At 45.9% G+C, this 14,470-nt stretch overlaps 1 protein-coding gene across 2 annotated transcripts in view; it reads left to right on the forward strand.

Moving 5' to 3' along the window:
* LOC120582244 (uncharacterized) overlaps positions 1-14,470 on the forward strand; it is a 118,626-nt gene that overhangs the window by 33,088 nt on the left and 71,068 nt on the right. The window contains exon 3 of one of the 2 annotated variants that reach the window (XM_039837490.1): positions 10,768-10,894. The exons of the other annotated variant lie outside the window; for it this stretch is intronic. Within the exon in view, the coding sequence (XP_039693424.1) occupies positions 10,768-10,894 (127 nt within the window). The remainder of the gene's footprint in view (positions 1-10,767; positions 10,895-14,470) is intronic. 2 annotated transcript variants of the gene reach the window in all.

Here is a 14,470-nt window from a genome sequence, read left to right on the forward strand (position 1 = left end):
TGGCTATTGCGAATAGTGCTGCAGTGAACATGGGGATGCAGAGATCACTTGGAGATGTATTCTTGGAATCTATACCCAGCAGTGGGATTGCTAGGTCATATGGTAGTTATACTTTTAATTTTTGAAGAACCTCCATACTGGCTGCACCAATTTCCACGTCCACTCACAGTGCACGATGGCCCCTTTTCTCCACATCCTTGTTAACACTTAGTACCCCCTTGTCTTTTTGATAATAGAAAGGATGCTTCTTAAAGGAAGCGTTCTTCTGGTCATTATTTAAAATAGTCCAGTGAGAAACAAAGTCCCATGAGGTCAAGTTATTGTCTCTTCGTTCTTGGATCCCCAACAACCTAACAGTGCCTGACCCACAGTAGATGATATGTACTACGTGCTCAATATATGATGGACAGATGGACGGACAGACGGACAGATGGACATACGGATGGACAGATGGACAAATGGATGGACAGATGGAAGAAAAGATAGGATGAATGGATGCAAGTCTGGAAGGAAGGGAAAATACAGCTAGGAGTCCCAAATAAGACTCAGATGATCCTTTCGTGATCAGTCAGTAATCCCAAAATAAGGGGCCAGGGAGGCTCAAGCACGTCTTTCGCCTGGTATTTCCAGGAAAGCGTTAGCCGTTCTAATGCCGCGCTCGTCATTGTCTCACCAGGTCTGCTGCTCCTGGCTTCCCCGTCTCTGTGGACAGCACACCCAGTCATCAGACTGTCCCAGTCACACACATTGGCATCATCCTTGGCTTTTCCCGCTCCTCACCCGGCCCAAGTCTCATCTGCTCTGCTTCTAGCCCTTCTCCGACACTGGCAGCTCCCTCTAAGGAGAGCTGATGGGCACAGGACAGCTGCCGACAGCACAATGAGCTTGGTTCAGTGGGTTCAGTTTTAGGGGGCCTGGGGCGCTGCTTCCCCAGCAGTGGCTGTGGCCCTTACCTCGATCCACCCCCTCTCCCAAACCACTCCACCTCAACAATGAGTCGTCTCCCCGGCAGTGTCATGTGGTGCAGTGGCTGGAATGAGAGGAAGTTCACTTTTTGGCCTTCTTTGGTGCTGTTCCTTCAGGAACATTAGACATTTTGAGATAAAGACCAGAAATCAAAGATGCTATTCTATTTTAGATCTTTTTTAAAAGAGAAGGATGTGAATATAAAAATCTCACACGGTAAAAGTACTCATTGCTATGGGATATAATGTTCTTTTTCTTTGGAGATAAACTCCAATCGCTCATCATTTAAGCTCAGAAATCTAAAGCCATCCTCACATTTCAGACAATAAACCGTTTTACAAAATAATACTATGATAAAAGTAATAAAACAATGATGTGATCCCTGAGTCTCTAACTGTATGCTGCGTAGAAGTAAGTGTTTAGAAACAAGGTCATTCTCTCTGAGAAGCTTCTCTCATGTCTTAGGGATTGAAATTCTAAAATAATCCTGAAGGATTTTCTCTTTCTCTGTGGTCCCTCATTTCGCAGCGTGCTTAAGCGATTCCTTGGGCTTTTAGTCAATGGTTTTGATAGTGTTAAAACCCAGTTTCCAGCTTTCCTTCCTGGGGTTGGAGTCAAAGGCTCCATTGTCTCTGGTGATGAGACGTAAGAAGGTTCTCGGGCTGTCACTGTCTCGCCCGCCCTGGAATGCACGCCTCCGTGACATCACCGCTGCTTCCAAGTGCTATAAGGCACACGTTTATTTCTTACTCTGGTTTTTTTTTTTTGGTCTCTGATTCTAAACGTAATATCTGTTCATTTTAGACAATTTAGAAAATACAGAGAAGTATAAAGGAAAAATAAATACCACCCACAGTCATACCCCCAGGGATGACGACTGATGATGCTTTCATGCGATTCTTCTAGACTTGGGCTCTGCAGATATGAGCTTGAAATTGGAATTCTGCTCTACACGGTTTCATGTCCTGTTTTTTCCCCCCACGTTTCATTGTATTTGGAGCACGTTCTCATGACACGAAGCGTTCTCTGGAAACATAATTTTAATAGGTAATGTTCTACCGGGCGGAAGTCCCTGAATTTATTTCATTGTTCACCTACTGCTGGATGTTTGAGTCGTTTCTGTTTTTTACTAGAACGAATAGTGGTTCTATCAGTATCATCATCAAGAAGGCTTCGTGCTCGTCTCTGACCCTGCACTCATACCGTTGGGACATTTAAAATTGAGGTGTGTTGTACGTCCAGATCTTTAGTGCCTGTTTTTACATAGGTGGACACCTGCGAGTTGTGTCACGTTTAAAGGCTCCTTTGCTGTTTCTCTCAAAATTATTTTTGGCTTCAGGGGGTTTGTGTGAAGTACTAAAACCCAAGCAGTTACCCGAGACTTTTTTCCATTTGATTTCATTGAACGCTTTCGGGAACGCTGTGATGGAGACGCCGTTATTCCGATTTTCCAGGTGAGATAGTTGAGACTCCAGGCACCTAGGTAGGTTGTCCAAGGTCATACAGTGAGTGAGGGGGGAGAAAGAATCAGATTGTAGCCTCGCCTGAACCCAGAGCTTTGGTTCTTCGTGACATTTTCTCTTAGATAATTAAGAGTAAAAGCTGCCAACATCTTTCGATAAAAAAGGAAACCGTTGGGTTTGGCTTTATTTGTTTTTCCCTTTTAAACAAAAGGTTGGGGGTCAGTAATTGTCTGCACTGACTCTCCTGGTCATAGCTTACCTTTAAATTCGGCAGAGCACTGTTAACTGCTGCTTTCTGGTTTGGGTCGTGCTTCGCTCATACGTTTGTCTCAGGGCTGGAAAGCGCTCTTGGCTGTCATCGAGTACAAGCCGTCACCCACCCACCCATGCCCCTCCCACACACTCAGGCTTTCCCCAGTTCTGTTACCAAGAAGAGAAGCAATTCTGAGGACAGAAGCTTATGAAGACCAGTTAACGAGTTGTCTCAGGCTCCGTGGGCAAAGCGTGGAGAAAGGAGGCTTCGGTTAAGATGCACAGTTTAGACTTGGGACATGAGAGAAACTTCCAGGCCATCTTGTTCAACCTGCCCTGTTTATGAAGGTGGCACCAAGCCCAGAGTCCTCTGCCTGGGAAGACAGCCTGTTAAGGGCAAGCCTGAGACCCGAACCAAGACATCTGCCTCCAGCACAGGGTACGTCCCTTTGGGTCGGTGGACACTCGCGTGGAGCAAACAGCCTAGGCCCAAGGTGAGGCCAGAGCCACAGCTTCCTCTTGAGGACAGAGCCATGTTAAAGGCACTCAGGTTGGGCACTGTCCCCAGTGCGTTCCCACTGCAGGGAAATTTAGCAAGATGGAGACAGTTGTCTCTCCCAGAACTCCTCGGTGTACAGGCTTAGAAGGACTTCTAGGATAAGCCATTTGGGGTTGGTTGCGTGAGGGCCACTAGCTCCCTCAAAGAGATGATGAACTGACGTCCAGAGTGTGGGAGGCCAGTTAATTGCAGGGCTCTGGTTTGCTGTGTGGGGGTGCAAGTTTGGGGCCAGAACTGCCTGGCAAGGGGGCATCTACACTTAGTTATTCAGACAGAACAGCGGGGTTCAAGTCCTGGTTGTAAGTCTGGATGAGTTGCTTCATCCCTCAGGGCCCGAGCAGCAAAATGGGCAAGATAATAGCATTTCAGGTCCAAGGTTAATGAGCTGGAGACTGTGAAATGCTTAGAACAGCGCCTCGCTCCGTGAAAGCGCTCAGTCAGTGCAAGGATCACGGCTGCCACGGATACCGATGATGTTAAAGATGGGGACAGTGGCAGCGCTGCCCGCTGGGACCCTGGAAGAGACACCGACCTCTGCCACCACCACCCTCTGCAACGCCTTCTCAGGGGCAGCAGGGAACTTTGCCTCTAAGAAATGCCGAATGATGCTGGGAACACTCGATGTGAACAGGTGGCAAGCCATCAGCTTGTCCATGGCACTGTCACCCCTCCACTTTACAGCTGGTCCTGCAGACACTCCTTTGTGTTTCTCCTCCCAGGCCAGCCCCCTCGTCCAACCCAAGGACCCACGTGTCTCCAGGAGGATGCCACTTTCTTAGGGTTCCTCCTCAGGAAGGAGACCTGGAGGTTAAGAGGCTGGTCAGTGAATCCCTTGTGGCTCTCGGCTGGTTCCTGTCTTCTCTGTGGGGCTGATGGGAGTAAGGATACTTCCACTCAGGGAGGCCGTGAGAACGAAATGAGTGAATGAACGCAGAGCATTTGCCATGGTACCCAGCCCATGGGTGATAACCACTGGGTTTTATTTTCCTCTTTCCATCCCTTAATCCTTCTACATTCCATTTTTTCATTTTTTTCTCTTTCTGATACCTTCCATAGCATTAGACTTCTCTGCCAACGTCCTCGACAGAAGACTTTAATCATGCTGCTCTGTGAAATTTGTACTGATTTATTTACAAATAAGCCTCTCCCCCGCCATTTTTTGTGGTTTTCTGTAATTCTTTGCATTTCTCTGCTATAAGACTTAAAGCCTTGATTTAAATGTTAGAATTCCAGTAGACTGGAGGCCCCAGGAAGGCAGGTACTCCTGGATCTCCAGTGTTTAGCCAGGATTCTGGCCCAGAGCAAGTACTAGCAGACGTTTGCTGAGTGGATCATTTTCCTCACAAAGAAGCCATGGATAGAGAAGCTCACTGGAGGCGGAGAGATGTCCTTGGGTCCAGAGACACTGTTGGTAGCATCACATCTCCACTCCCACAGCATCCCTGCCTCTTTCCCCAGCCGCCTGACTTCTGGGGTCCTTTTCTTAGGATAAATGACTTTCCTCTGGAGTAGACGAAAAAAAAAATGTTCTTATTATACACTGTTCTTCTTCTATCTCTTCTGCTCCTTTGCCGTAAAGTCCAGGAGAGGAGCAGACGCAGGAGCCAGCAGGGCACTGAGGACATACGTCTGTCCTCTGCTCTCTGCCCCGGCCTCGGGGGTGGCGAGAAACCGGTGTGGGGTTTTTCCCTCTTGGTTTGTGGCATCTCCGAGAAGTGGACGGAACGTCAGCATTTCTTATTTGCTGAATTGGCTGCTAGAACAAGGGTCCTGGGGTACTGTGGGGTCAACGTGGAACGTGCCCCGCCCCAGCCCCTTACAGCCCATACTGTCTTCCCTCCCCTCATCCTTTAGGTGTGAGCGAGCAGTCCAGCTAGCGATGCTGTCATGGTAGCCGGGCTGAGTTTGGTTTCTGAGTCCAGTGAGCGTAGTTTCTGACATACAAGTGACGTTTTCAGACAAAATCAAATAAATGCCTCTGTCCACGGGATCTTTTGTAAAACTCTGTGAAAATAATTTTTAAACTTTTTTTTATTATATGAAATATTTCCTGTAAAAAATCCCTGGCTCTCCAGAAAAGTTTAAGAAAATGTTATAAAGGGGATTGTGTCATGTCTACATCATGACGAGGAAATGCACAGGTGGCTTTCCATTTGAAAGTCTATTTGTATAATCGACCACAATCACAGATTAAAGGGAAAAGGGTGTTCAGCTATTTCAATAAATGCATAAAAAGCGTTTGGTAAAAAAAATATACACCCATTCTCAATTTTTTAAAAAATCGACCAATACGAATGAGAGGCCCTGATGAAGGGCACCTACCGAAACCCTACAGAAAACGCCCGGCTTACTGGCCAGATGTTACATGCAGAGATACAGCGAGGAGGCCCTGTTCCGCTACCTTTTTTAGCGTTCGTACCGGCAGTCCCAGCCACTATGATAAAACCAGAAAAGAAAAAGGGCGTAGGAATCGAAACGAGAAGAAATTTATCTTTTTTTTTTTCTCCAGAAACCCATATGGTAGTTATCTTAGAAAATCCAAGATAATCTTCATGATTAAAACAATTCAGTGAATTCAGAAAGTTTACTGGATAAAAGTTCAATAAGATTCCTAAACACTTGCAACTTCTAATTAAAAAAAATGAAATGTAGAAGAGTCCCCTAATTATAAAAACTAAGAAACTCAGTGATAAATCTCACTGGAAAAGTGTATGTATGGAGATAATTACCAAACTTTCTTGAAGGACCAGATAGAATATCTAAATAAATGGAGACATAAATGAATACCGTAAAAAATGGCAGGTTTTCCCCAAATAATATGTTAATTCAGAACAATTTCAATAAAAGCTTTGATAAAATTTCCCACAGAATTTAACGAGCTAAACCAGAGAGTCATGTGGAATAATAAAGGGCCAAGGACACCCAAGACGAAGAATAGAGAAGCCTTGCACAATGAGATAGGTTTTTCTTTTCATAGAGTTATTAAAATAATGTTACATTCTATTTGGGTTCTCTAGTCTGTCCCTTTGGCCTAGGTATATATCAGAGTTGTATTTTACAGCTGGCATTATTTATTAGTGGGAAAAGGGAGCCAAGCCAATAAATTGTGCTAGGTTAACTGATTTTTCATATAGGGAAATAGAAACTTAGCTTTGTCAAAAATAAATTCCAGATGGATCCCAAGACCGAAATGTGAAAGACAAAGTTTTTAAATGTTTAGAAGAAAAACAGGTAAATACCTTTAGGACCTCAGGGAAGGAAGGATTTCTTGAACAAGGCACAGGAAAAAAAAAAAAGCGATTAAAGGAAAATTATGAATGACAGTAGAAGCCATTTTTAGAAGGTAGAAAAACCAGCCCCTCCCCAGGAGAAGTTATTTGTCACTGTAACAATAAAAACTAATTCTGACACAACCCGAAGGACTCCTAAGATTCCAGGAGAAAACCGCTGCGAAGCCAAGAAAGACGTTAACATGTAGGGAGAAGCTCTCTGCAGAAGGGCACAACTGATAATCCACAGCATATGAAAAGGTACTCAGTAATGGGGGAGATGCAATTAGAAGCTCAGAAGGCAGCCGTGCCACAGCCAGCAGATTAATGGAAGTGTCGAAGTCTGGCAAAGATGGAGCTTCGGAGAGGAAGCTGAAGTAGAACCCGCCTGCCATGCTGGACAGCAGGATTGTAAATGCAGACAGTGCCTAGTGAATCGTGAGATCCAACCGCTCCCCAGCAACTCCACTTCAGTGTCCTGCCCCAAAGAGACACCCCGTGAGCACCAGGAGATGCAGTACCGGTGACAGAAAAAATGGAAAACAATCTCAACACCCACCTGAAGGGGATGAAAAAATACTTTAGGGCACATCCAAGCCATGCAGTTCTGAGTGGCAGTTAGAAGGGCCAGGGTCATTGTGGAAAAACCTCAAAAGTAGATTGGTGACTAGAGTTGCTTAATTATATATACAGCGATGCCATTGAGGGGACAGAAATCTTTTATATATATTTATAAAAACTTTTTTTTGTTGCTGTGACTGGCATTTCCCTACAATTCCTGAGGCTGGGCGTCTTTGTGTTTTCTGGCTATTTGAATGTGCTCATCTATGAACTGTCTATTCATATCTCTTGCCAAAATAAGGTTTCTTACGATCGAGCTTTTAGGCTGCATGTTTTAAAGGCATTCTATGAGGAGGCAAACAGCGATTATCATTTTGGTAATAAGATTTACTCAAAAGCAGGACGTCCAAGCCTTTTTGTCCCCACAACAAGGCCACTTGGCATGTTCCTCATTAACACCTGCACAGGTTGTTTTTGCCCCAATCACTTGTTTGTGGTGTCACGTTAGGGAAACTGAAGCCCAGAGAAGGAGGCCAATTACCTATATGTAAAATGAAATGGCTGCATGATCATTTGTAAGGGGCTTTCCAGTTGTATGTAGTATTTTGTGCTGCTGCTGTGGACAGGATTGGAGAACTTTCGTCTGCCCTCGACTCACCAGAAATTCAAGTCTCCCCTCCTACCTTGTGACCCCTCTCCAGGCCTAGATAGAGTCCACCTTTCTGGGCAGATTGGGGTTCTCAATTCAGTCTACAGCACTCAACTGAGTCTTTGTCCCATGTCACATTCCTCATCTGGGAGGAAAAGCCTTGGCCCATTTCAACCCTCCCTGTGCTCTCAGCTGCCCCTTCTAGAGCACGGGCGGGAGCTTCTGTTTCTGGAGGTGGATCAGACTTTTGTTTCTTTTCAAAGCAGCCCTATAAAAGCAAAGCCTGACATCAGGGCCAGTGTTTGATGGCAAAACAGCAAGGCATCAGTGACACATATCAGAAGCCGGAAGAGGGGCAGAAGATGTCAGCCCACGAGGGAACGTAGCAGGCCATGCTGAGTCACGCGTCTCTCTGCTCATTCAAATCAGAATTGCTTATCCGAAGAGCACCTTTGATGAACACAGTCACAGCAATAACAATGGCGGTGTTAATGACCCGAGCCTTCCAAAGAAGGCAGGTTCCCCTGCGGTGGCAGGTCTGAGTCGGAACCCTTGGCGTGGAAGAGGGCAGGTGGGTCGCGAAGGGGGGGCTGTGGCGTGCTAGGGATGTCCTTGCCACCCACCCTGATGGTGCCCGAGTTCTCCTCTGGTGGCAAACGCATCCGGCATGCAGGTGCGATGAGTGAGGATCGCCTGGCCTTGCCAGGTTGATGTCTCTGTCACGTGTAGAGAGGCACTCCACTCCGCAAGCGCCACCACGCGTCCCTCACTCGGAGGTATCCATGTAAACGTTTGTTCTCATGGCTGAGGGGGTAGGCAACGCCCCCCCACACACACACACACACGGTACCGGCATCATACAAAGAAATGTCTGTCAGCTGGTTTTCTTTTAGCAACAAACTTTCATCGGTTTACCTCCAACGTTTACTACCACATTTTGGAAGAAGCCTATCTATGTGAGGATTGTAAAAAGCCACTCGGCATGTTCCTCATTAACACCTGCACAGGTTGTGACAGTCAGCTGCCTGCCGCATGGGGGGGCAGGGGTGACAAGGGGAGCTGCCCCAGTTGGAAGCCAGCACCAACCTCCCGAGTACCTACCAGATACCCTTCGCTCCTGGCCCACAGCATGTTAAATGATGGGGGTAACCCTCACAAAGGAAACCTGTTCCTCTGGCCCCCCGACAAGCCCTAGACGCTGTCCCCTAGACACTGGTATGCAGTGACCTCACAGAGCTGAGCCCTTTCTGCAGCTCGGAGGACACCCTCTTCAAGGTTCCTGCCTGGTACCTTACTACAGACGAGCACGCAGAAAGTTTCAGTATCCCCCAGCAAGTTCCAGTATCCCCCAGCAACCAACACACAAACAGTGTCTCGGTGTCACAAAACCGTGCCGCTCAGGATGACAGATGGCAGTTTCTTCCACCCAACATGCTACAGCATTTCTGTGCCCCACTGTCTCCTGAGGAACTTCTGCCTTTTCCTGGGTGGCTATAAGGGACAGAGGCAACCACAGAAGTCACTTTCTGTCGTGTGTCATGGACATATGGAGTGTCCTTTCTTTTCCGGTTTCTAACATAACGAGACTCATCATGTTAAGTCTTTGTGTCTGCTTCTGGAGACACCTAAGTCATTATTTGCATACAGTGGTTTGATTGGAACACACACCCAGCACACACGTCTGGGCAGCCTTCGTCGGTTTCTCAACCGTATATAAAGTGTGGGGCACCTTTAACTCAAGTCTATCAGATTTTGTTCCATATAACAGACACCCATGGGTGTATATCACGTACAGATTGCTGTCTTCGGCACCTCTCTATGAAGCAGACCCCCTTCTGATCAATCTAAAGGTGATGCTGCCCATTAGTCATGATTTGGCACTCGAGATCGTAATATAGAAGGAAAAAATGATGTTTTAACATAGCCGATAACTTAAAGTCGCATACTTTCTATTTTCACCTTGTTAGAGCTTCCCCATCCACCCCACCCCCCCAAAAAAATACAGAAGTCTGTGTCCTACTTAAAATCAGCTTGTTTCCTCTTCGCCTGCAGGATAAAATGAAAATGCCTTCACTTGCAAGGTGCAGGCAGTCAGCCTCCTCCTCCAGGCCTAAGCATTTTGAGCTTGTCACCAGTCCCTAGTCACACTGTGCCCTGCCTCTGCGTCCCCTCCAGCTGCCTCCCGTGCAGGGCATGCCCCTGCACCCCGCCTTCGCAGGCTCATCTCCTTCTCTTCACCCCCCCACCTCCAGCCCGCAGACCAGCTCCTCCCCCAAAGCCTCTCTGCTCTCCCAAGTTCAGAGTTCCCCCAAGACCTCCTGCAACTTGTTCAGACTCTCACAAGAGCAGCCTAAGTTGACCTCCTCTGCTCACTATCTTCCTCACTTGGTCCCAAGCTCTTGGAGACCAAGTCGTTACTACCTATGTTCCCAGTATGTACTAAAAAAAAAAAAAAAAAAAGCCTGTGGAAGGTCACAGGTGTCTATAAGACAAATCCTGAGAGCACACAGGCCTTACATCTACACCTCAGCAATGTACTTCAGGTACAAAAGTGACGTAATGCGATTTACCAGATTATGATTATGTTGAACGATGTTTTATAACCCCAGTTTTGTTTTGTTTTTTCACCGAATGTGCATTTTCCTCACCAAAAGGGCAAGAATAAGATCATGGGGACAGGGAAATGATTGCGAAGGTCATTTGTGGTTGTTTGGCTTCTGGGTTCCGAGAATCAGACCCTCGGAGATCTGCCCTCGTCACTCACATCTCCTTTGTAAATCCAGGTTATCTTTCCTTTCTTTGGCCGTTCATTCGCTCATGCATTGGTCTGTTCATTGATTCCTCAGCAGAGATTCTGCATTCATTCCTGCTTTCCGCTGGCTCTTGCATGTTAAACCGGGGCTGAAAATCCTAGAGTCCTCAGACTCTGCATCTGCAGAGGTGGAACCGAGGTTAAGAAACATTTTTTATGAGACTTGTTTTGGATTCACATAGTTCAGGGATGATTTTTTTTTTTTTTTTTAACGTTTAATCTCCATCACCCTGCAGATTTGAACTTGAAAGAGTTTTCCCGTGTCACTCGGGACTTGTTTGGAGGAAATAGAAAACCATGCAAATTCTCAGCATTTCTTATCGACTGTTTTAAAGACAGATCTGGATGCAGCATCGCACCGAGGTATTTTTTGACTTTCCTTAATGTCCTAATCGACATTAGATTTTTATTAAAAACTCTGATATTACTACTCTGACAGCTGTCTATTTATATTTATAAAATTCTGAGCAGGAAAAGAATCACTAACGCTTTTCTATTTAATCATCTTTTGACGAACCATCTGAAAAAATAGGGAAGTGATTCATTCTCAGAGGCGCCTTGAACCTCAGCCAGCTGTGCTGAGGTCTCCAGTCATAGCTGCTCCGAACCTCATTGTGGGAAAGGACTTTTGGGCCAGGGAAGAATGAGTTCCTGCTGGTGACCTGCTAGGTGCAGGAGGTCAGGGCCACTCTGTCATCTGGTTGGGGGTTTCCAGGGTGTGGCTGCATGTGAGAGGGGTGAGCGTTGGGCTTTTCTGGAGCCCCTGCCCCGAAACTTCTCAGGAAGCAAGTTAACATCATCCATGCCATGCTGACCACTTTCTTTTCTGAGTTGTCTAAGCTTGAGATCTCCAAAATGGGGGACACACAAAGTAACCCACTGTGGTGCAAGAAAACTGTAGATTATTAGACTAGAAGAGTTCTAGTCTCATACATTGGATAATGGACCGAATATGTTAGCGTAGTAGTGCATGCACCTACTCTATAAGTAAACATGCATATGGCGTTGGCATGACCACAATTTTCCTTTTACTAATGCGGTCATGTGCTCAGGAAAGTTTGGAGACTACTGTGTTAGCCGATTGCCGTTAATCTAGAACAGAGAGGGTCAATTTTCCGTTGAATAGATGAAAATGCTAAGAGACTTCAAACTAAGCATCAATTGTATAAGTCAAGTAGGGTAATTTTCTTCACAGCATTGTATGGTATGTTGGTGTGCACTCAATAGCACTTGGATTCTTTCCTATAGAAATCTAAAAGCGTGAGATGTGGTATTTTTACATACATTGTTAGCCTCTGCGTGTGCATGATACAATGAAGAACTTTCTAAATGGAGTGCAATACAGTCAATGCTATCATTCCATATGATACAAAACTGCAGCTAGATGGGTAAGGGTTCCGTCATTATTAATATTTTGCTGCATGTTTCGCATTTTTTCTCATAAGTAATGCATCATTTTTGGTTTACCGAATTATGAGTATGTCGAACAATTTTTCATAACCCCAATCTTTTCACTTAATGTGTTTTTATTTTCCTCATCAATAGGATGAGAATGAGATAATGGAGACAGGGTAATGATGGTGAAGGTCATTCGTGGTGGTTTGGCTTCTAGATGCAAAGAATCAGACCCTGGAAAATCTGTGCTTGTTGCTTACACTTCCTTTTTAATCCAAAAACTCATCGAGTGCTTTGCAGTGAGAAATACACCGTGATTCAGGCAGTCCAGAGAGTGCCTTTCTCTTTCCAGCATAGAAAACCATATTGAGATGAGAAGCCTTTGGAAGATGCATAGACATAACCTGAACCTGGAATTCCTCCTATCAGGTGGGACCTTAGGCTCCCTGGAGTGAGCTGTAACCACCTGCTCCAAGTAGCAACCTCCTCCAGGCAGTTCTAAGTTCTCCATCAAGAGATTTCTGATTGCTTCAGAGAAAATTCTTGTCCCTCTACCCCCACCCAGTTGCAGGCATTAGGTAATATTGACACGTGACATATACTTCCATGGGTTCCAGCAAAACTCACGGTAACAGATTTCGGACAGGGGGATAAAGCACGGAGGTACTTAGTAACTGCCATAACTGTTAACAGGACAGGACTAATGAGTACTCACTGAGGGCGATGGCATAGACAAAGCAGGCTGCCAGCTATGGGCAGTTCCCTGGCCGTCACCCAGAGTCACCCTCTCTCCCACTCCGACAGCTCATCAGAGTACGAGGGATGTTGTGATATGGCTAGATCTGACAATGCTATTTTAAAAAGCAAACCTTATTCTTAAATTTTTAACACTTTATTAACTCTTCATAGTTTCAAGTAACTGCATGATACAGCACCGTGCCTCAGAAATCGGGCTGTGAATAATCGCCTTCTGATCCCCAGTCTCCACTGCTGGTTGTCTTTAACCAGTGAAACCTCGGGGAGTCTTAGGAAGTGCAGTGACCTTGCTGGATGTCTGCAACCCGGTCAGGGTCCAAAAGTGTCTTTAGCATCCACATTCCTTATACATTCTTCTATTAATGCCATAGGCATGTTTATGCAAAGCCATGGATTCCCGACCCTCTGTCAAGCATCACACGCCCAGATTAAAGGAAGCAGGAAGGTTTTCCACAGTCTCTGGGTTCCACTTTTACGAACCAGGGTGGGCTGGTGATGGAGGTTGAGCAGGTAATCCAGCCGGGGACGTGTGTAGTTTCACAGCCTCTGTGACATCCTGCGTTGTCTTTGGAATGCAGTTTGACAGGAAAGCCTGGCTTCCAGATAATCAGGTTTTATCAGTCCTCCCTGGTGGCCAGCCCTCCCTTGTAATCACTTCAGAGCTACCCAAGAGGTCTTTGGTGAATGGTCATTTCAGCTCTTTGTAAATACTTCTGAACTGGGACATTTCTCTATGAACAGCCCACATGAACAAAGGGCCCAGTATATTGGGTTCAGTTGGTATTTTTACCAAGTTTTTTGAGCCAGGCTGCTTCATACCAGTCCATTCTTGGAATCCGAAACCTGACTGCTGGTGGACTGCTGAATGCTTTAAGCGCAAAGCTTTCGTAATACGTTCCCTTAGCAGTGTCCCTAGGCTTGTGGTCCAAAAGCCGTAGATGAGGAAATTGCTTTCTGGGTTCAGACAGGAGGGTTCTCCTTGTCACAGTCAGGGGACTTAACCTAGGTTTGCAAAGGTGAGTTGCTGCCTGGGGTCAGCGTTTGGAGATATGAGGTTGCATGTGATTGATTAGTCATGTCTTCTGTGGGCACAGGTGGGGAGCGATAACCTGCTGCCCATCTATCAACCAATAGTATAAGGTCCTACCCCACCAACACTTGAAGCCAGCCATTGGGGGTATCAAGCACCTGGGTGAGGGGTCCAATCAGGAAAGGGCTTACCTGAGATCACCAGGAGGCAGCCTCTGAACTCTGAGCAATGTCGGACCAAAGTATTTCTTCCCTCCTAAGTGAAAGGCGACGTTTTTACTGTGAAGTCTGTGCATCCGTTGTCAAGGCCTCTTCGATAGCGCAGTCTGGTTTTGTGAGGTGTCTTCCAGATTCAGGCATCCACGTTGGTTGCTGTTCTGTAGGCAGAACTGTCGAGTTTGATCAGGGCTTTTCCCACAGGTCTCTCTATCGGAGATAAGAACTTTTAATACAGATTAAACCCCATGGTGCCAAGCGCCAGGAGACGGTCTGGGTTCGCTGCTTGTACTCAAACAAGATGGCATCGAAATATTGACTGGGGCTTAACGACGTCAAACAGATCTTTTGGCAGTAGTTTTTGTAAGAGGATTTGATTTGGGCATAAAATTGCATTTACAATTTTTGGCCCAGTCATGCCTTTGCATAAAATTCTGAAAAACTAGAGTAAATAAGCAGATATTTTTATTTTACTTCTTGCCGCGGATATTTTTATACATCATTGTATGAAGGCCCTTATGGCTCGTGGCACAAAGATTTTTT

The sequence above is a fragment of the Pteropus medius genome, unplaced genomic scaffold (assembly GCF_902729225.1).
Source record: "Pteropus medius unplaced genomic scaffold, Ma_sr-lr_union100, whole genome shotgun sequence".
Taxonomy (NCBI): domain Eukaryota; kingdom Metazoa; phylum Chordata; class Mammalia; order Chiroptera; family Pteropodidae; genus Pteropus; species Pteropus medius.